This window comes from Macaca mulatta, chromosome 3 (assembly GCF_049350105.2).
Source record: "Macaca mulatta isolate MMU2019108-1 chromosome 3, T2T-MMU8v2.0, whole genome shotgun sequence".
NCBI classification, from domain to species: Eukaryota; Metazoa; Chordata; class Mammalia; order Primates; family Cercopithecidae; genus Macaca; species Macaca mulatta.
In genome coordinates, this window is record NC_133408.1 from 70,626,417 (window position 1) to 70,649,951 (window position 23,535).

Here is a 23,535-nt window from a genome sequence, read left to right on the forward strand (position 1 = left end):
GGTGCCAATATGAATGTCATGTTTTTCCCTATATTTTTTCTAAGAGATAGTTATTTTTTAAATTTCTAAATATTTTATTTCAAATATTCTTTGTATATAGTTCAAGGAAAGGATTCAGCTTTATCAGCGTAGATAACCTGATTTCAACGTTAGTTTTTGAAAAGATTATCTTTTCTCTATTATGCGTTAATTGTGACTTAGTGAAAGATCATTTGATCATACACAAAAGGGTTCTTTTCTGGGCTCTCTATTCTGTTTTTGTTTTTGTTTTTGTTTTTTTTTTGGAGTCTCACTCTGTCGCCCAGTCTGGAGTGCAGTGGCGCTATCTCAGCTCACTGCAAGCTCTGCCTCCCGGGTTCACGCCATTCTACTGCCTCAGCCTCCCAAATAAGTGGGACTACAGGTGCCCGCCACCACGCCCGGCTAATTTTTTTGTATTTTTCGTAGAGACGGGGTTTCACCATGTTAGCCAGGATGGTCTGGATCTCCTGACCTCGTGATCCACCCGCCTCAGCCTCCCAGAGTGCTGGGATTACAGGCGTAAGCCACCGTGCCTGGCCCTTATTAAGTTTTTGTTAGAAAACACATAGTGTATGATTTTGGTGTTCTTAGATTTATTCATCATTGTTGTTTTGAGACAGAATCTTACTGTCACTCAGGCTGGAGTGCAGTGGCATAATTTTGGCTAACTGTAGCCTGAGCCTCTTGGACTCAAGTGATCCTTCCACCTCAGCTCCCCGTGTAGCTGAAACTACAGACATGCACTATCATGTCTAGCTGTTTTTTTATTATTATTTGTAGGGATAGGGCCTCACTGTGTTACCTAGGCTGGTCTCAAACTTCTTGTCCCAAGTGATTCTCCCACCTTGGTCTCCCAAAGTGTTGGAATTATAAGCATGAGTCACTGCACCTAGATGTTATTGTTAAATTTAGTAAGACCCATTATATGTTTTAACAGAATACACTAGGTGCAAATAAAAATATTATATATTCTCTTGCTTTTGACTGAGAAGTTTTTTTATGAGTCTGTTAAGCCTAGTTGGTCTATGCTATGGTTTGGATGTCCATGTTCTCCAGACCTCTTGTTGCAATGTAATCCTTAATGTTGGATGTGGGACCTGGTAGGAGGTGTTTGGGTCATGGGGGCAAATTCCTGACGCCATCCTCTTGGTAATCAGAAAGTTTACACTCTGTTAATTCAAATGAAAGCTGCTTCATTAAAAGAACGCGTTTCCTTCACCTCACACTTGCTCTGTCTCTTACCATGTGATATGTCCAGTTACTCTTTGCCTTCCACCATGATCGTAAGCTTCCTGAGACCCTCACCAGAAGCAGATGCTGGCACACACTTCTTGTACAGTCTGCCAAAATGTGAGCCAAATAAACATGTTTCTTTATAAATCATCCACTCTCAGCTATTCTTCTATATGCAAAATAATCAGTACAGTCTATAATATCTAAGTTTTCTGTTTTCTTATTGATCTTTTATCTTAATTTTCTATTATTAAAAATAGGGTCTTGATATCTACAATTATTATCTTGCTATGTATTTCTTTCTTCACTTTTGTCAATATTTGCTTTATATATTTTGGAGACCTGATGTTATTAATACACATACATATAGATAGATAAATATGATAGTTATAGATTCCTGGTAAATTGACCCATTTTACTTACCATTATATAATATCAGTCTTTAATTAATGCTACAACTTGATTTGTTTGTGTTTTTGTTTTTATGAGACAGAATCTCACTCTGTTGCCCAGGCTGGAGTGCAGTGGTGTGATCTCGACTCACTGCCACCTCTGCCTCCTGAGTTCAAGCAATTCTCTTGCCTCAGCCTCCTGAGTAGCTGGGATTACAGGTGTGTGCTACAATGCCGGGCTACTTTTTGTATTTTGGGTAGAGATGGGATTTCATCGTTTTGTCCAGGCTGGTCTCGAATTACTGACCTCAAGTGATTCGCCTGCTTTGTACTCCCAAAGTGCTGGGATTACAGGCGTGAGCCACCATGCCTGGCCAAGTACTTGATTTAAAGCATATTATATGTAATATAATGATGACCATCTCACCCAATTGTGGTTACTATTGGCATGAAATAAGATTTTTTTCATTTTGTTACTTTCAGCCTATTTGACTCAATGCTAAAATCTATGCTTTTTTACTTAAGCCATTCAGGCGACTTATTTCTTTCTCTCTCTTTCTTTCTTTCTCTCTTTCTCTCTCTCTCTCTCTCTCTCTCTCTCTCTCTCTCCCCCCCCTCTCCCCCCTTTCCCTCCCCCCTTTCCCTCCCCTCCCCTCCCTCCTTCCCTTCCTCCCTTCTTCCTTTCCTTCCTTCCTTCTTTCTTTCTCTCTTTCTCTCTTTCTTTCTTGGGGCCTCACTCTGTCAACCAGGCTGGTTTGCAGTGGCGTGATAATTAATGGCCTACTGCATCCTCAACTTTCTAAACTTAGAAAATTCTCTTACTTCAACCTCTCCAGTAGCTGGGTTACAAGTAAGCACCATCACATCCAGTTAGTTTTTTTGTATTTTTGGTAGAGACAGTGTTTTACCATGTTGTCCAGACTGGTCTCAAATTCTTATTATTTTTTTTAAATTTTATTTTTCTATAGGTTATTAGTGTTTGGTTACATGAGTAAGTTCTTTAGCGATAATTTTTTAGATTTTGGTGCACCCATCACTTAAGCAGTATTCACTGCACCCTATTTGTAGCCTTTTATCTCTCACCCCCCGCCCCACCCGACCCTCCCAAGTCCCCAAAGTTTATTGTATCGTTCTTATGCCTTTGCATCCTCATAGCTTAGCTCCTATGTATCAATGAGAACATACGATGTTTGATTTTCCATTCCTGAGTTACTTCATTTAGAATAATTGTCTCCAGTCTCATCTAGGTCACTGCAAATGCCATTGATGCATTCCTTCTTATGACTGAGTAGTATTTTATCCTATATATATACCACAGTTTCTGTATCCCATTGTTGATTGATGGGCATTTGGGTTGGTTCCACAATTTTGCAATTGCAAATTGTGCTGCTATAAATGTGTGTGTGCAAGTATCTTTTTCAGATAGTAACTTCTTTTCCTGTGGGTATGTACCCAATAGTTGGGTTACTGGGTCAAATGGTAGTTCTACCTTTAGTTCTTTAAGGAATCTCCATACTGTTTTCCATAGTGGTTGTACTAGTTTACATTCCCACCAGCAGTGTAGAAGTGTTCCCTGATCACCACATCTATGCCAACATCTACTGTTTTATGGTTTTTTGATTATGATCATTCTTGCAAAAGTAAGGTTGTATTGCATTATGATTTTGATATGCATTTCCCTGATCATTAGTGATGCAGAACTTTTTTTTTTTTTTTTTTTGAGACGGAGTCTCGCTCTGTCACCCAGGCTGGAGTGCAGTGGCCGGATCTCAGCTCACTGCAAGCTCCGCCTCCCGGGTTTACCCCATTCTCCTGCCTCAGCCTCCCGAGTAGCTAGGACTACAGGCGCCGGCCACGTCGCCCGGCTAGTTTTTTGTATTTTTTTTAGTAGAGATGGGGTTTCACCGTGTTAGCCAGGATGGTCTCGATCTCCTGACCTCGTGATCCACCCGTCTCGTCCTCCCAAAGTGCTGGGATTACAGGCTTGAGCCACTGCGCCCAGCCAACATTTTTTCATATGTTTGTTGGCCATTTGTATATCTTCTTTTGAGAAATGTTTATTCATGTCCTTAGCCCACTTTTTGATGGGATTGTTTGTTTCTTTCTTGCTGATTTGAGTTCATTGTAGATTCTGGATATTAGTCCTTTGTCAGATGTATAAATTGTGAAGATCCTTTCCCACTCTGTGGGTTGTCTGTTTACTCTGCTGACTGTTCCTTTTGCTATGCAAAAAGCTCTTTTGTTTAATTAAGTTCCAGCTATTTATCTTTGTTTTTATTGCATTTGCTTTTGGGTTCTTGGTCATGAAATCCTTGCCTAAACCAGTGTTTAGAAGGGTTTTTCCAATGTTATCTTACAGAATTTTTATAGTTTCAGGTCTTAGATTTAAGTCCTTAATCTATCTTGAGTTTATTTTTGTATAAGGTGAGAGGTAAGGATCCAGTTTTATTCTCCTACATGTAGCTAGCCAATTTTCCCCAGCACCCTTTGTTGAAAAGGGTTTCTTTTTCCCACTTTATGTTTTTGTTTGCTCTCTCAAAGATCAGTTGGCTGTAAGTACTTGGGTTTATTTCTGGGTTCGCTATTCTGTTCCGTTAGTCTATGTGCCGATATTTATACTAGTAACGTGCTGTTCTGGTAACTATGGCTTACAGTATAGTTTGAAATCAGGTAATATGATGCCTCCAGATTTATTCTTTTTGCTTAGTCTTGCTTTGGCTATGTGGGCTCTTTTTTCGTTCCGTATAAATTTTAGAATTTTTTTTCTAATTCTGTGAAGAATGATAGTATTTTGATGGGAATTACATTGAATTTGTTTATTGCTTTTCGCAGTATGGTCATTTTCGCAAGATTAATTCTATGCATCCATAAGCATAAAACGTGTTTCCATTTGTTTGTGTTGTCTATGATTTTTTCAGCAGTGTTTTGTAGTTTTCCTTGTAGAGGTCTTTCATGTAATTGATTAGGTATATTTCTAAGTATTTTATTATTTTTGCAGCTATTGTAAAAGGGGTTGAGTTCTTGATTTGATTCTTCATTAGGTCACTGTTGGTGTATAGAAGAGCTACTGATTTATGTACATTAATCTTGTACCTGGAAACTGCTCAATTCTTTTATCAGTTCTAGGAAGTTTTTGGAGGAGTCTTTGGGATTTTCAAGGTAAATGATCATGTCACTAGCAAACAGTGACAGTTTGACTTTCTCTTTACTGATTTGCATGCCCTTTATTTCTCTTGTCTAATCGCTCTGGCTAGGACTTCCAGTGCTGTGTTGAAGAAGAGTTGTGAGAGTGGACATCCTTGTCTTGTTCCAGTTCTCAAAGGGAATGCTTTTAACTTTTTTCCATTCAGTATTATGTTGGCTGTGGGTTTGTCATAGATGACTTTTATTACATGGAGGTATGTCCCTTGTATGCCAATTTTGCTGAGAGTTTTAATCATAAAGGATGCCAGATTTTGTCAAATGCTTGTTCTGCATCTATTGAGATGATCATGTGACTTTTAACTCTGTTTATGTAGTGTATCACACTTATTGACTTGCATATATTAAACCATCTCTGCATCCCTGGTATGAAAATCACTTGATCATGATGGATTATCTTTTTGATATGTTGTTGGATTCAGTTAGCTGGTATTTTGTTAAGGATTTTAGCATCTGTGTTCATCAGGGATATCAGTCTGTAGTTTTCTTTTTTATCATGTCCTTTTCTGGTTTTGATATTAGCGTGATGTTGGCTTCATAGAATGAATTAGGGAGGGTTCCCTCTTACTCTGTCTAGCGGAATAGTGTCAATAGGATTGGTACCAATTCTTCTTTGAATGTCTGGTAGAATTCTGCTGTGAATCTATCTGGTCTTGGACTTTATTGGTTGGTAATTTTAAAATTACTATTTAAGTCTGGCTACTTGTTTTTGATTTGTTCAGGGTGGGAGGGTTTTATTTTTCCAGGAATTTATTCATCTCTTCTAGGTTTTCTAGTTTATGTGTGTAAAGGTATTCATAGTAGCCTTGTATTTTGTATACATAGATCTATGTATACATAGATCTTTTGTATTTCTGTGGTATCAGTTTGTAATATCTCACATTTTGTTTCTTATTGAGGTTATTTGGATTTTCTCTCTTATTTTCTTTTTCTTTTTTTTTTTTTTGAGATGGAGTCTTGCTCTGTTGCCCAAGCTGGAGTGCAGTGGCGTGATCTCAGCTCACTGCAAGCTCTGCTTCCCAGGTTCATGCCATTCTCCTGCCTCAGCCTCATGAGTAGCTGGGATGACAGGTGCCCGCTACCATGCCCAGCTAATTTTTTGTATTTTTAGTAGAGATGAGGTTTCACCTTGTTAGCCAGCATTGTCTCAGTCTTCTGACCTTGTGATCCGCCCACCCGGACCCCCCAAAGTACTGGGAGTACAGGCGTGAGCCACCGCACCCGGCCTATTTATCTTTTCAAAAAAACAGCTTTTTGTTTCATTTATCTTTTGTATTTTTTTTGTTTCAGTTTCACTTAGTTTTGCTCTAATCTTGATTATTTCCTTTCTTCTGTTGCATTTGGATTTGGTTTGTTCTTGTTTCTCTAGTTTCTTGAAGTGTGACCTTACAGTCTCAGTTTGTGCTCTTTCAGTCTTTTTGATGTAGGTGTTTAGGGCTGTGAACTTTCCTCTTAGCACTACCGTTGTTGTATCCCAGAGGTTTTCATAGGTTGGGTCATTATTGTCATTCAGTTAGAATAATTTTTAAATTTTCATCTTGGTTTCATTTTTGACCCAATGATCGTTCAGAAGCAGGTTATTTAGTTTCCATGTATTTGCATGGGTTTGAAGGTTTTTTTGGAGTTGATTCTAGTTTTTTTTTTTTGAAACGGAGTCTCACTCTGTCACCCAGGCTGGAGTGCAGTGGCATGACCTTGGCTAACTGCAAGCTCCACCTCCTGAGTTCACACCATTCTGCTGCCTCAGCCACCCGAGTAGCCGGGACTACAGGTGCCCACCACCATGCCTGGCTAATTTTTTTGTATTTTTTAGTAGAGACGGGATTTCACTGTGTTAGCCAGGATGGTCTCAATCTCCTGACCTCGTGATCTGCCTGCCTCGGCCTTCCAAAGTGCTGGGATTACAGGTGTGAGCCACTGCGCCCGGCCGATTTCTAGTTTTATTCCATTGTGGTCTGAGAGAGTGTCTGATATAATTTCAATTTTCTTTTACTTATTGAGGCTTGTTTTGTGGCCTATGTGGTCTGTCTTGGAAAAAGTTTCACGTGCTGTTGAGTAGGATGTGTATTCTGCAGTTTTTGGATGGAATGTTCTGTATGTATCTGTTAAATCCATTTGTTTCAAGGTATAGTTTAAGTCCTTTGTTTCTTTGTTGATTTTCTGTCTTGATCTGTCTAGGTCTGTCAGTGGGCTTTTGAAGAAGTTCCCCACTCTTACTGTGTTTATCACATTTTTTAGGTCTATTAGTAATTGTTTTATAAGTTTGGAAGCTCCAATGTTAGGTGCATGAATGTTTAGGATTGTGATGTTTTTCTGTTGGACAAGGCCTTTTATTATTATTACTATTATTTATTTATTTTAAGATAAAGTCTCCCTCTGTCGCCCAGGCTGGAGTGCAGTGGCGCAATCTTGGCTCACTGCAACCTCCCCCTCCCGGGTTCAAGCATTTCTCCTCCTTAGCCTCCCAAGTAGCTGGGATTACGGGTGCCTGCCACCATGCCTGGCTAATTTTTGTATTTTTAATAGAGATGGAATTTCTCCATTTTGACCAGGCTGGTCTTGAACTCCTGACCTTGTGATCCACCCGCCTCAGCCTCCCAAGGTGCTGGGATTGAACCAGCCAAGGCCTTTTATTATTATATAATGTCCCTCTTTGCCTTTTTTAACTCCAGTTGCTTTAAAGTTTGTTTTGTCTGATAGAATAGCTACTCCTGCTCACTTTTGGTGGCCATTTGCATAAAATGTCTTTTTCCACCCCTTTAATTTTATGTGCGTCCTCATGTGTTAAGTTAGTCTCTTGAAGACATCAGAGGGTTGGTTAATTCTTATCCATTCTGTATCTTTTAAGTGGAGGATTTAGGCAACTTACATTCAATGTTAGTATTTAGATGTGAGATACCATTTCATTTATCGAGCCATTTGTTGTGTGTGTACCTTGGTTTTTGTTTTTCTGTTTTTGCTTTTTAAATTGTATTTTTGTTCTATAGGTCCTGTGAGATTTATGCTTTAAAGAGGTTCTGTTTTGGTGTACTTCCAAAATTTGTTTCAAGATTTGAAGCTCTTTTAGCAGTTCTTATAGTAGTGGCTTGGTAATGATGAATTATCTCAGAATTTATTTGTCTGAAAAAGACTATCTTTCATATGTGATGCTTAGTTTCACTGGATACAAAATTCTTGGCTGATAATTGTTTTGTTTGAGGAGGCTGAAGATAGATAGGGCCCAGTCCCTTCTAGCTTATAGGATTTCTGCTGAGAAATCTGTTAATCTGATAGTTTTTACTTTATAGGTTACCTGGTACTTTTGTCTCACAACTCTTAAGATGTTTTTCCTTGTCTTAATTTTAGATAACCTGATGACAGTATGCCTAGGTGATAATCTTTTTGTGATAAATTTCTCCGGTGTTCTTTGTGAATCTTGTATTTGGATGTCAAGGTCTCTAGTAAGGCTGAGGAAGCTTTTCTCGGTCATCAACCCAAATGTGTTTTCCAAACTTTTAGATTTCTCTTCTTTCTCATAAATGCCAATTATTCTTAGATGTGGTCATTTAATATAATCCCAAACTTCTTGAAGGCTTTGTTCATATTTTCTTGTTATTTTTTTCTTTGTCTTTGTTGGATTGGGTTAATTTCAAGACCTTGTCTTTGAGCTCTGAATTTCTTTTTTTTTTTTTTTTTTTTTTTTTGAGACGGAGTCTTGCTCTGTAGCCCGGGCTGGAGTGCAGTGGCCGGATCTCAGCTCACTGCAAGCTCCGCCTCCCGGGTTTAGGCCATTCTCCTGCCTCAGCCTCCGGAGTAGCTGGGACTACAGGCGCCCGCCACCTCGCCCGGCTAGTTTTTTGTATTTTTAGTAGAGACGGGGTTTCACGGTGTTAGCCAGGATGGTCTCGATCTCCTGACCTCGTGATCCGCCCGTCTCGGCCTCCCAAAGTGCTGGGATTACAGGCTTGAGCCACCGCGCCCGGCCTGAATTTCTTTCTTCTACTCATTCAATTCTATTGCTGAGACTTTCCAGAGCATTTAGCATTTCTATAAGTGTGTCCAGTGTTTCCTGAAGTTTTGATTGTTTTTTATGTTATCTATTTTCTTGAATATTTCTCCCTTTGTTTTGTGTGTTGTTCTTTGAATTTCCTTGCACTGGGCTTTGCCTTTCTCTGATGCCTTTCTTATTAGCCTGATAACTAACCTCCTGAATTCTTTTTCAGGTAAAACAGGGATTCCTTCTTGGTTTGGATTTCTTGCTGGTTAGCTAGTGTGATAATTTGGAGATGTTAAAGAGCCTTGTTTTGTCATATTACCAGAGTTAGTTTTTTGGTTCCTTCTCATTGGGCTAGGCTCTGTCAGAAGAAAGGTCTAGGGCTGAAGGCTATTTTTCAGATTCTTTTGTTCCCTTGATTTAGTATTCTCCCCTTTTCCTATGGATGTGGCTTCGTGAGAGCGAGCTGTATTGATTGTTATCTCTCTTCTGGGTCTAGCCACCCGGCAAGTGTACCAGGCTTTGGGCCGGAACTAAGGGTTGTCTGCCCGAAGTTCTGTGTTGTGAACTGTTTGTGGGTTTCTCAGCTGTGGATACCAGCACCTGTTTCAGTGGAGGTGGCAGGGGGGTGAAATGGACTCTTCTAGTGTTCTTAGCATTGGTGATTTAATGCTTTCTTACTGTGCTGGTTGACCTCCTTCTGGGAAGTGGTGCTTTCCAGAGAGCATCCGCTGTGGTAGTACGGAGAACAACCCAGTGGGTGGGGCCTTACAACTTCTTAGAGTATGCCCTTTGTGTTCAGATCCGAGGGTGGGTAGGGAAGGACCATTGGGTAGGGGCAGGGCTAGGTGTGTCTGAACTCAGACTCTCCTTGAGTGGGTCCTGCTTTGGCTGCTTTTGAGGATGGGGGTGAAGTTCCCAGGTCAATGGATTTATGTACCTAGGAGGATAATGGCTGCCTCTGGCAAGTCATGCAAGTTGTCAGGGAAGTGGGGAAAAGCTGGCAGTCACATGCCTCACCCAACTTTTACACAGTCCAAAGGGCTGGTCTCACTCCTACTGTGCCCCACCTAACAGCACCAAGACTGTTTTCAGGCAGTTAGCAAGCAGGGCTAAGAACTTGCCCCAGGCCACCCACCTGGCTGTGAAAGAAAAGGGCATTAGTTCTTCCCCGGCCTGTGACCTGTGGAGTCTGCAGGATTGATCTGATGAATTTGGGCCCTTTGCCAAGTTCTGGCCCAGAGGCTTCTCAGCTGGTTCAAATTGTCACAAAGTTCAGCTGGAGGTTTTCTTCTCCCTGTGATGTTTTTCCTGTGCCTGTGGCTGCCCTCCAAAAAGATCCTTGTGATGCCAGGAAGGAATGGCCTGCTTGCGGACCCAGTGAGCTCCTAGGGCCTTTTCTGCTGCTTCTTCCACCCCCATATTTCACTTGGCTCTCAATTGACTCACCTCCAGGTAAGGTCGGCATCTTCTCCCACAAACTAGACCTTCAGTTTTCCCAGTGGGGGTGCATGTTCAGAGGTGGAGGATCTCCCTTTTCCACTTCTGCAGTTTGGGCACTCACAGTATTTGGGGTGTCTCCTGATTCCTGTAGGAGCAGTCTGCTTCATTCAGAGGATCTGTGGGTCATTTCAGGTTTCCTGATTTATTCCTGCAGTTATTATGAAGCTAAAATTTATGATGCAAGCCTCCACACAATACTTTGTTTGCCCGAGTTGGAGCTGCAATCTAGTCCTGCTTCCCATTCACCATGATGCCCCAGGTTTGTCCTCAAACTCTTGAGATCAACTGATCAGCCCACCTTAGCGTCTCAGAGTCCTGGGATTCCTCTTTTTTTTTTTTTTTTTTGAGACAGAGTTTTGCTGTCCTTGCTCAGGCTGGAGTGTGATGGCGGGTGGTGCAATCTCATCTCACCACAACCTCCGCCTCCTGGATTCAAGTGATTCTCCTGCCTCAGCTGCCCTAGTAGCTGGGATTACAGGCATGTGTCACCATGCCTGGCTAATTTTGTGTTTTTAGTAGAGATGGGGTTTCTCCATGTTGGTCAGGCTGGTCTTGAACTTCTGACTTCATGTGATCCACTCGTGTTGGCCTCCCAGACTGCTGGGATTACAGGCATGAGCCACTGTGCCTGGCACCTTTTTTTATTAATTAGTTTAATTAATGTATTTTTTAAATGATTGCTTAAAGAAATGAAGTTAGTATTACCAGTTTATTGTTGTTTTATGTGTTCCTTGTAGATATGTTTTCTTTTTCATTGTTCATTTTAGTGCTTATTTTTGTTTGTTTTATTTATTTATTTATTTTTTGAGACAAAGACTTGCTCTTGTTGCCCAGGCTGGAGTGCAATGGTGCGATCTTGACTCACTGCAACCTCTGCCGCCCGGATTCAAGTGATTTTCCTGCCCCATCCTCCTGAGTAGCTGGAATTACAGGCATCTGCCACCACACCCGATTAATTTTTGTACTTTTAGTAGAGAAGGGGTTTCACCATGTTGGCCAGGATGGCCTCGAACTACTGACCTCAGGTGATTCACCCACCTCGGCCTCCCAAAGTGCTGGGATTACAGGCGTGAGCCAGCATGCCCTGCTAATTTTTGTTTAAGTTTATTGTGACATGCTTTGACTATTTTCAAATTTTATTTCACATACTTTCTGGAAATACTGTTGTATGTGAGTGAGAGAAATGCCACACTTTGAGACAAATTTAAGAGTCCTTTATTAGCCGGCGACCAAGAGACGGCCAACTGCTCAAAATTCTCTTGGCCCTGAGGAAGGGGCTTGATTTTGTTTTATACTTCGGGTTAGGAAGGGGAGGGGGAGCTCAGTTGCAGCAATTCTACATAAGTAAAAACATGTAAAGAAGTTAAAAAGACAAATGGTTACAGAGCAACAAACAGTTTCCAGGTGCAGGGGCTCTAAATATTTGATAAGATGTTATATATGGGGATTCTGCCGGACACAAACTCAAGGCTTTATGGTGTTATCTCTTGAGCAAAATCCTGGGAACTTAGTACGTGGCTTGCTTCAGTACCTTATCAGTTAATTGGACTCTGATATGTTGAGAGTCTGCTTACACAAGTTAACTCCTTGAGGACAGGGGTGGGTAAGGAGTCCTTGAAGCCTTGTAAATGAAGGAGCCAAATGGAGTTGGTCTGGCTTTCTCAGCTAAGGGACAGCCTATTCACGTGGAAACAAGGCTAGGTGATTAAGGGAGAGTCTAAAAACAAGGTTAGGTATTACAGTACAATGTAATTATCTTGAAAAGTGGAGATTACATAAAACATCTTAAAGTTAAAACAATATATTTTAATTTCATAACAACTTCAATTTAATACAAAAACTATTATATTTTCCAGTTTTTTTATTGATGTTAAAAACTGTATTATTTTTTATTGGGTATCGACAGATTTATGCAGATTTATTTTTAGTTTCTCTTTATATAGAATAACTTTAAAGGTTTTATGCTCCATCATTATGAGAGTAAAGAATTCTATATGTGTGTGTATATTGACATTTAATAGCTTTATATTTATATATAGTTTTATGATGCTGTCCAGCATCATTTTTTTCCTTCAAAATAATGTAGTCATTTTAGCATTTCTGTGTGTTTATATGCAGAGTCTCACTATGTTGCTCAGGCTGATCTTGAAATCCTGGTCTCAAGTTATCTTACTGCCTTGGCCTCCTAAAGATGTAGGATTACAGGCATAATCCACTTTGCCAGGTCACTATGTAGCCCTTCATGTAGAACTGTGCTAGTCATAATGAATCATAACACTGTCACCTTTTATTTTGAAAAGTCTTTATTTTTATCTGTTTTTAAAGTAAACTAATCTTGAATCAAGTATTATTGGTTAGGAATTTTATTGCTACATCAAAATTTGGGAAGTTCTCAGGCTTTTTTGTCTACAAGTAACCTCTACATTACTTTTTCCCTACATTCTTCTAAGAGTTTTTAAATGAATATATTGATGTACTTGATGGTGTCCAATAAGTTTTACATTTCATGTTTTAATTTTCTTTTGGAATTTTATATTTTTGTGTTACATATTTTAGGATATGCCACCTCAAACGAGTTAATTGTTTTGGTTTTTTAGTTTATATTATAATTGAGTATGCCAATATTTAACTCTGTAAAATTTAAGACAGTGTGGAACAAAGTCAAGTATGAATCAGCCATATGTCTACTACCAATATAACAATCTCTGTGTTTACCCGTATAAATATTTTCCCTGTTCTTTTTATATTTCTGGTATAGGTTTGTTGCGAATGGTTATTTAATCTTGTCTAGGTGAGCAGTCATAGAAATTCTCCTAGTTTCAACATCTATTTATTCATGAATCTGTATTATTTTTGTATGGGAGAAAAACTTTTCTATTTAAAGATAATGTAGAAACTGTCATAACTCTGTGTCTCTTTTAGGTATTGTCTATTTTTACTTGTCAAAAACATATAATATTTACAATAGAATATTTTTAAATATTTATTTTAGTCCTATTATATTGACATTGTTATGCAACATATTCCTAGAATGTTTTTATCTTGCAAAGCTAAATATCAATACCCATTAAAAAACTATGAATTTTACCCATTTCCTGGCACTTTTCAAACACTACTCTGTTTTCTCTAAGAGTGTAACTGCTTTGTATATCTCATACAATCTCTTTGTGACTGGCTCATTTTATTTTGCACAATGTCATCAAGCTTTATAGTTGTTAGAATATTTTGTGCTTTTTAAATACTAGGTGATATTTAAGTATTTTATATTTTAAATTATATCTACTGAGTAATTTGGTGACAAATCTGCACTGCTTTTACCTATTGGCTCTCAGTAACAATGCTGCAATAATTACAGGTATGCAAATGACCTATATGATCATATATGAGAAAGTTTATATATGTGCCGCATTCTGTTCTACTAGTATACATTTTTACTTCTGTACTCATACCAAATTGTTATAATTCTGTAGCTCTGTAATGTGTTTCAAAATCAGAAACTGTAATGCCTTTAAAATTGTTTATTTTATTGCAGATTTTTGGGTACTCTTATCTCTTAAGACTTTATATACTTTGGGGGTTGCTGTTTCTGTTTCTTCAAAAATGCAATGAGAAATTTGAACAACATTGTGTTAAGTCTGTAAATTACATTGAGCAGGATGGACATCTTCACAGCATGAATTATTTTAACATTTCAACAAGCATGTTCAAGAATGTAATGTTTAATTTCTATGTATTTGTGAATTTTTCAGTTTTTTCTTCTTACTGTTCTATACTCTCATTTTGGTCATAGAAAGTAATCTATAAAAATTTAGTTTTAAATAATTTGTTAAAATTTCTTTCTTGGTCTACCAGGTTGTCTATCAAGGAGAATGTTGTAGGAGGTATTGAGAAGGCTGTTTATTGTGATGTTGTTGAGGAGTGTTCTCTATGCCTCTGTTATAAATAATTGTTTTATACTCCCTTCAGGTCCTCTGTTTCTTTACCAATATTTTGTCTTTTTAAAATCTTTATTACAGAAAGTGAAGTATTAAAATATTCTACTATAGTTATATTGCTCTCTATGTGTTTCTTTCATTCTGACAATATTTGCTTTATATATTTGGAAACTTAATGTGAGATACACACACACACACAGACACAAAATCTCCTATATACAGATTTGTCATTGGTTCCCGGCAAATGAATCTATTATTGTTTAATATTCTTCTTTGTGAGTCAGTCGTGGTGGCTCATGCCTATAATCCCAGCACTTTGGGAGGCTGAGGTGGGTGGATCGCCTGACGTCAGGAGTTTGAGACCAGCCTGCCAATATAGTGAAACCTCGTCTCTACTAAAAATACAAAAAATTAGCTGGGTGTGGTGGCGGGCGCCTGTAATCCCAGCAACTAGGGAGGCTGAGACAGGAGAATCGCTTGAACCCGAGAGGTGGAGGTTGCAGTGAGCCGAGATTTCGCCATTGCACTCCAGCCTAGGCAACAAGAGCAAAACTCCATCTCAAAAAAATAAAATAAAATTCTTCTTTGTCTATTTGGAGTTTGACTTCAAGTATATTTCATAAAATACGACAGTTGACTTAAGATGTGTTTTGTGTAATATTTTGACCTCTTCTCTCATTTGATTCATATTTACATGAAATGTCTAGTTTTGTCTTGCCACTTTCAGTCTCTGTTTATCATTAGATCTTTCCTGACTTTTGTAAAAAGGCATGTTGGATCTTGGTTTTTAAAAAACTTTTTTTTTTTTTTTTGAGACGGAGTCTAGCTCCTTAGCCCAGGCTGGAGTGCAGTGGCGCAATCTTGGCTCACTGTAAGCTCTGCCTCCCGGTTTCACGACATTCTCCTGCCTCAGCCTCCCGAATAGCTGGGACTACAGGCGCCCACCACTACGCCCAGCTAATGTTTTGTATTTTTAGTAGAGACAGGTTTTCACCGTGTTAGCCAGGATGGCCTCAATCTCCTGACCTCTTGATCCGCCCTCCTCAGCCTCCCAAAGTGCTGGGATTATAGACATGAGCCACCATGCCTGGCCTTAAAATTCTTTAATAATCCCTTTAATGAAAGTATGTCTCTTGATTGGAAAGTTAATTTTGCATATATATTTTACATATATATATTTGGATAATTTTCTGAAAGAGAAAGACTTACTAATGTTATTTTATTGTTTTATTTGATTCTTTTACCTTTGTCTCTGACTTTCTCTTTCTGTCATTCTTGGTGTCTTGTTGATTTTTGTATTGAAATGCTTTCACTTCCTTCCTATTTTCTTTTGTATATCTATACAGATATACAAACTTTGTTATTAATGCTGCTAGTTATTTCTTTTATGTTATTAATGCTGCTAGTTCTTCTTTTATGTTGTATATTTATTAATATCTTTCAAATTTGAGAGAATAATTAACATTTTCTGCACCATTATAATAATGTTAAGGAATTCTATTTGTGTATATGCATATCTTTTTCATAAAGTTACGTATTTTTATATAATGTGTTGTTTTCTGTCATGTTATTTTCAGTGGAAGAAACTGCTTTCAGCATCTTTTATATGTAGGGAATTTGCAGTGCCAATATACTTTTTCAGTATGTGGTTATTTTGGAAGTTTTTTTTTTTTCCTCCATTTTGTAGGACAGATTTGCTGATGGTATTTTTCTCATTTGGTATTCATGACTTTGACTATATCACACACTTCTCTTCTTGCCTGCAAAATTTTCTTGACAAATTCACTGGTTATTTAAAAAGACTGTGCTTGTAAATGACATACCATTTTTATACTGCAACTCACAAGATTCTCTTCTTGTCTGTGACTTTTGAAATTGTGTTTATATATGTGTTTGTTATAAATATCATTGTGTGTATCCTAATTTGTTGAGCTTCATTTGTACTTTTTTTTTTTTTTACTTTTAGGATTTTTTGGTTATTTATTTTTATATTTTGCTTATGTAGTTTGTGTAATTTTATAGATTTGATTTGTAAAATATATTCATCGGAGTCTAGGAAGTGGAGTAATTTGTTATTTTTATGTCTTTCAGTTATATATTCTCATTTCACTGAAGACCTTTGGCCAGAGCACAGTATAAAAGATTCTTTTCAAAAAGTGATACTGAGAGGATACGGAAAATGTGGACATGAGAATTTACAATTAAGAATAAGCTGTAAAAGTGTGGATGAGTCTAAGGTGTTCAAAGAAGGTTATAATGAACTTAACCCATGTTTGACAACTACCCAGTGCAAAATATGTCAGTGTGATAAATATGTGAAAGTCTTTCGTAAATTTTCAAACAGTCATAAGATAAGAAATACTGGAAAGAAGTTTTTCAAATGTAAAGAATGTGGCAAATCATTTTGCATGCTTTCACACCTAACACAGCATACAAGAATTCACACTAGGGAGAATTCCTACAAATGTGAGGAATGTGGCAAAGTTCTTAACTGGTTCTCAGAGCTTATTAAACATAAGAGAATCCATATGGGAGAGAAACCCTACAAATGTGAGGAATGTGGCAGAGCCTTTAACCAATCCTCAACCCTTATTAAACATAAGAAAATTCATATTGAAGAGAAACCCTTCAAATGTGAAGAATGTGGAAAAGCCTTTAGTTTATTCTCAATCCTTAGTAAACATAAGATAATTCATACTGGAGACAAACCTTATAAATGTGATGAATGTCACAAAGCCTTTAACTGGTTTGCAACCCTTACTAACCATAAGAGAATTCATACTGGAGAGAAACCCTTCAAATGTGAAGAATGTGGCAAAGATTTTAACCAGTTTTCAAACCTTACTAAACATAAGAAAATTCATACTGGAGAGAAACCCTACAAATGTGAAGAATGTGGCAAAGCTTTTAACCAGTTTGCAAACCTTACTAGACATAAGAAAATTCATACTGGAGAGAAATCCTACAAATGTGAAGAATGCGGCAAAGCTTTTATACAGTCCTCAAACCTTACTGAGCATATGAGAATTCATACTGGAGAGAAACCCTACAAATGTGAAGAATGTGGCAAAGCTTTTAATGGGTGCTCCAGCCTTACTCGACATAAGAGAATTCATACTAGAGAGAATACCTACAAATGTGAAGAATGTGGCAAAGGCTTTACTTTATTTTCAACCCTTACTAACCATAAGGTAATTCATACTGGAGAAAAATCCTACAAATGTGATGAATGTGGCAATGTTTTTAACTGGCCTGCAACTCTTGCTAATCATAAGAGAATTCATGCTAGAGAGAAACCCTACAAATGTGAAGAATGTGGCAAAGCTTTTAACCGGTCCTCACACCTTACTAGACATAAGAAAATCCATACTGGTGAGAAACTCTACAAACCTGAAAGATGTGACAATAATTTTGACAATACCTAAAACCTTTCTAAACATAAAAGAAACCATCCTGTTGAGAAATCCTAAAAATGTGAAGAATTTGACAAAGCCTTCCAATGATTGTTACACTTGCTTGTAGGTAAGATAATTTATACTGGAGAAAATTTTATAAGTGTAAAGAATGTGACAAAACTTAACCAATACTCACATCTTATTGCACAGGAAAGCATTTTTACTTGAGAAAGATTGTACAAGTATAAAGAATGTGAAAAAGTCATTGATATCTTTTCACATCTTAACACCAGAGAGTTTATACTTAATAAAAGCATTATAAATGCAATTACTGTCAGGAAATTTCAGAAAATATAACACTTTAAAGTGAAGAAGCATATTTATTTTGAAGACAAACATAAATATAAGGAGCGTAGAAGGGTTGTAGTACCTTTACTTGTATTACAAGTCTTATTGTACACATTTTGTGCTAGAGAAAAATGCGGAAGCAGTTGCTCAAACTTTGTTCAACGTCAGGGAATTTATATTGGAGAAAAATCCTGCAAATGTAATGAATTTGGAAAAACTTTTTTTTTTGAAAACTACAGAGTAGAAAACACGAGTTTATATTGAAATGTGTTTTTATATTGAAATGTGTTTTTGCAGATGCAGTAAATATGAAAAATATTTAATCCAAAATTGAGTCTGTAAATATTAAAGAATTTACAGTAGAAATAACTAAGGCACTGACACTTTAGACATTACACTAAAACAGAGTGTTAAGTATTAAAAAATCTATAAGTTGTTAGATTATTTGTAAATAACTTTAGAAGGAGTAGAAGATTCTTTGGAGGGTTATAATTACATTGAAAGTATACTTTTTTTCTTGAAAAAAATATAGCTTATTTGAAAAGTAAATAATGAAATTCAACCCTCAAATTACTTTATCTTCATTCCTATTGTATTCACATGTGAAAGCATGTGATAAATTGTTGCTGTGTCAGGTATAGGAGAGATTATTTTTTATTAGATGGGCATTATTTATGATTTTTTCTGTGGAAGAGTATGGGCATGAAAATGTAGGTTCATGATGAAAATCTAAGTGCAGAGGCCCTTGTTAGTTTACTTTTCATATTGAGTGATACATGAGGTAGGTGTTCAGAGTAATATTTTGCATCATAGTGAGAGAAAAGCATTTTTAATTTTACTTTAAATTAAATGTAATTAAATTACTAGTGAGTCATTTTACTAATTGTACTTTTATGCTATAAATGCAGTACGTTTGAAAATTTTTAGATTATGTATAAGCTTAATTTTGTAATTAAACATTTCTTTAACATGTTAAGACTATTGTGCATTCAATGAAGTGTTATTATACCATTAACTTTAACCTTTTTCACTTTACTCGAGGGAGGTAAAAGGGAGTAATAATATGTTATTTGGTCATGAGATATTATTCTTTCTGTACCTGGCTTATTTCAGCTAATATGCTGTCCTCCAGGTTAATTGATGTGATCAAAAGTAATAAAATTTTCTTTTAGATTCCACATAGCAAAAGCAAGAGTAAGCCACAAGAACAAATCTGGAGGCATCACATTACCTGACTTTAAACTATACTATAAAGCCATAGTCACCGAAACAGCATGGTGCTGGTATACAAATAGGCACATAGACTACAAACAGGTATGCAAGTGTCTGTTTTCATATAATGCCTTTTTTTCCTCTGGATAGATACCTAGTAGTAGGATTACTAGATCAAATGATAGATCAACTTTTACTTCTTTAAAAAAACTCCACACTGTTTTTCAGAGTGGTTGTCCTAATTTACATTCACACCAGAAGTGTAAAATTGTTCCCTTTGCACTGCATCCCCACCAACACCTCTTATATATTTTAAAATTTTTAAATTTTGGCCATTCTTGCAAGAGTGAGGTGGTATCATATTGTGGTTTTAATTTGCATTACTCTGATAATTAGAGATGTTGAGCATGTTTCCGTATGTTTCTTGGCCATTCGTATATCTTCTTTTGAGAATTGTCTATTCATATCTTTAGCCTACTTTTAAATGAGATTGTTTTTATTTCTTGCTGGTTTGTATGAGTTTTTTGTAGGTTCTGGATCTTAGTTCTTTGACAGATGTATAGATTGTGAAGATTTGATCTCACTCTGTGGGTTGTCTGTTAACTTTGCTGATTATTTTTGCTCTGCAGAAGCTTTTTAGTTTAATTAAGCCCCATCTGTATATATTTGTTTTTGTTTCATTTGCTTTTGGGTTCTTGTTCATGAAGTCTTTGCCCAAGCAAATGTCTAGAAAAGTTTTTCAAACGTTATCTTCTAGAATTTTTACTGTTTTAGGTCTTATATCTATCTTGAGTTTATTTTTGTGTAAGTTGTGAGATGAGTTTCCAGTTTTATTCTACATGGGCTTGCTTAAACATTCCTGCATTATTTGTTCAATAGGGTTTCCTTTCCCCACTTTATGTTTTTGTTTGCTTTGACAAAAATCTGTTGGCTGTAAGTATTTGGTTTTATTTCTGGGTTCTCTATTCTGTTACATTGGTCTATGTGCCTATTTTTAGATCAGTACCATGCTGTTTTTGTGACTATGGCTTTATAGTATAAAGTTATGTAAACTTTAGGATTGTCTTTTCTCATTCTGTGAAGAATGATGTTGGTATTTTGATGGGAATTACATTGAATTTCTAGATCACTTTTGGCAATGTAGTCATTTTGACAATAGTGATTCTACCAATCCATGAGTATGGGATGTGTTTCCATTCGTTTGTGTTGTCTGTGATTTCTTTTAGCAGTGTTTTGTGGTTTTCCTTGTAGAGGTCTTTCATGTCATTGTTTAGGTATATTTTTAAGTATTTTTTTTCCAGCTATTGTAAAAAAAAGTTGCATTCTGGATTTAATTCTCAACCCAGTCACTACTGGTATATAGCAGAGTGACTGATTTGTGTACGTAAATTTTGTATCTAGAAACTTTGTTGAATTCGCTGGTCAGTTCTGGGAGATTTTTGGAGGAGTCTTTATGGTTCTTTAGGTATACAATCATATCATCAACAAATAGTGACAGCTTAGATTCCTCTTTGGATGCCCTTTATTTCTTTCTCCTATTTGATTGCTCTGGCTAGGACTTCCAGTGCTATGTTAAATAAAAATGATGAAAGTACACATCCTGGTCTTGTTCCTGTTTTCAGAGAGAATGCTTTCAAAATTTCCTTGTTCAGTGTTATGTAGGCTGTGTGTTTGACATAGATGGCTTTTATTACATTGAGATATGTCCTTTGTATGCAGATTTTGTTGAGGGTTTTAATTATAAAGGAATGCTGGATTGTGTCAAATGCTTTTTCTGTGTTTATTGAGATGATCATTGTTTATAATTCTGTTTATGTAGTGTATCATGTTTCTTGACTTGTGTATGTTAAATCATCCCTGCATCCCTGATACAAAACCCACTTGATCATAGTGGATTACCTTTTTGATATGTTGTTGGAATTCAGTTAGCTAGTTTTTTTTTTTTTTTTTTTTTTTTTTTTTTTTGAGACGGAGTCTCGCTTTGTTGCCTGGGCTGGAGTGCAGTGGCCGGATCTCAGCTCACTGCAAGCTCCGCCTCCCGGGTTTACGCCATTCTCCTGGCTCAGCCTCCCCGAGTAGCTGGGATTATAGACGCCCGCCACCTCGCCCGGCTAGTTTTTTGTATTTTTTAGTAGAGACGGGGTTTCACCGTGTTAGCCAGGATGGTCTCGATCTCCTGACCTCGTGATCCGCCCGTCTCGGCCTCCCAAAGTGCTGGGATTACAGGCTTGAGCCACCGCGCCCGGCCTAGCTAGTATTTTTTTAAAGGATTTTAGCATCTGTGTTCATTAGGGATATCAGTCTGTAGTTTTCTTTTTTGGCTATGTTCTTTTCTGGTTTTGGTATTAGGGTGATGCTGGCTTCATACAATGAATTATGGAAGGTTCCCTCTTAATCTGTCTTGTGGAATAGTGTAGAATTCTGCTGTGAATCTGTGTGGTCTTGTACTTTAATTTTTTAAATTACGATTTTTACTCACTGTTCAGGGTTTCTGATTTTTCCTGATTTAAGCTAGGAGGGTTGTACATATGCAGGAATTAATTCATCTCCTTTAGATTTTTGTGTTTATGTGTGTAAAGGTGTTTATGGTAGCCTTGAATGATCTTTTATATTTCTGTGATGTCAGTTGTGATATTTCCTGTTTCAAATTAAACTTATTTAGATATTCTCTCTTTTTTTCTTAGTTAATCTTGCTAATGGTCCATCAATTTTATTTATCTTTTAAAAAACCAGATTTATGTTTCATTTATCTTTTTTTTTTTTTAATTTTATTTAGTTCTGCTCTGATCTTGTTTCCTTTCTTCTGCTGGGTTTGGGTTTCGTTTGTTCTTGTTTCTCTAGTTCCTTGAGGCGTGACCTTAGATAGTCTATTGTGCTCTTTCAGACTTTTTGATGTAGACAAAGCTATGGACTTTCCTCTTAGCATGGCCTTTGCTGTATCCCAGAGGTTTTGATAGATTTTGTCACCATATCATTCCATTAAATTTAAAAAATATTTTTATCTTGATTTTATTGTTGAAGAAGCAGGTTATTTAATTTCCATGTATTTGACTGGTTTTAAAGGTTTTTGTTGTTGTTAATTTTCTATTTTATTCCACTGCGGTCCTAGAAAGTACTTGATAACATTTCAGTTTTCTTAAATGTATTGAGACTTGTTTTGTGGCCTATCGTATGTTCTGTCTTGGAGAAAGTTTCATGTCCTGATTAATAAAATGCATAGTTTGTGGTTTTTGGCTAGAATGTTCTGTAAATAGCTGTTAAGCCCCTTTGTTCCACGGTATAGTTTAAATCCATTTTTTCTTTATTGACTTTCTCTCTTGATGACCTGTCTGGTACTGTCAGTGGAGTATTGAAGTCCCCCACGATTATTATGTTTCTGTCTATTTAATTTCTTAGGTCTAATAGTTACTGTTTTATAAATTTGGGAGCTTAAAAAGCCCCTTTTTCCACTTTTACAGTTTGGGCACTCAGAATATTTGGGCTGTCTCCCAGGTCCTGCAGGAGCAATTTGCTTCCTTTAAAGGGACTATGAATTCTCCTGCCTTTCCTGGTATATTCCTAGAGTAGCTCTGTTGTAGTTTTAGCAATGCAACAAGATTTAACAGGTTTTCTTTTGTTTGAGATAACACTTAGGGGTTTTTGTTTTATTTTTATGAAAATTAAAAAGTACGAACACAAAAGTGAGGTTGGAGTGAAAGTTTAATAAGCAAAAGAAGAAAGCTTTTTGCTAGCAGAGAGGGGTTTCTGAATAGGGGTTCCCCCTATGAGGCTGGAGTTCAGGGTTATTATGGTCTAGGAATAAAAAGAAATGTGCTTAGTTTTGTGGGCTGTTTTGGAGAACATGTGACTTAGCTTAGCCTGGGACTAATTAGAAAGCTTGGGCTGAGATCTTGACCCAGGACCAATTAGAAGCTGAAATGATGATATATAGATGCCGCTTAGCTTGGCCCAGGACCAATTAGAAGCTGCCATGATGATATATAGATGCTGCTTAGCTTGACCCAGGACCAATTAGAAGCTGAAATGATGATATATAGATGCTGCTTAGCTTGGCCCAGGACCTATTAGAAGCTGAAGTGAAAGCTTGGCCTGGGACTTTGGCCTGGGACCAATTAGGGGCTGAAGTGATGATTTATAGGAGCCGCCGTAGAGTTTAAATAAAGGTGAGTGCCCACTGGAGCCCACTGTGTTTATGCCCACAAAAGGAGTAGAAAATTTTGTGGAGCCCTCTGATTATATAAAGGATAAAGGCATTTTATACCAGGCCTTGCTTTTTATTTGAGTGAGCTAGAGGTTTGTGCAAGCCTTTTTTTTTTTTTTTT

General features: G+C 37.1%; 1 protein-coding gene across 3 annotated transcripts in view; it reads left to right on the forward strand.

Moving 5' to 3' along the window:
- Positions 1 to 23,535, forward strand: part of ZNF680 (zinc finger protein 680) — a 71,788-nt gene that overhangs the window by 27,773 nt on the left and 20,480 nt on the right. Inside the window, exons 4-5 of one of the 3 annotated variants that reach the window (XR_013415258.1) lie at positions 16,350 to 17,780; positions 19,174 to 19,300. Coding sequence is in view for 1 of the 3 variants with exons in the window: in XM_015133433.3 (XP_014988919.2) it covers positions 16,350 to 17,683 (1,334 nt within the window). In the remaining 2 variants the exon portion in view is untranslated. Of the gene's footprint in view, positions 1 to 16,349; positions 18,978 to 19,173; positions 19,301 to 23,535 lie in introns of those variants that run through there. The other 2 variants (XR_013415257.1, XM_015133433.3) reach the window with 2 other exon arrangements.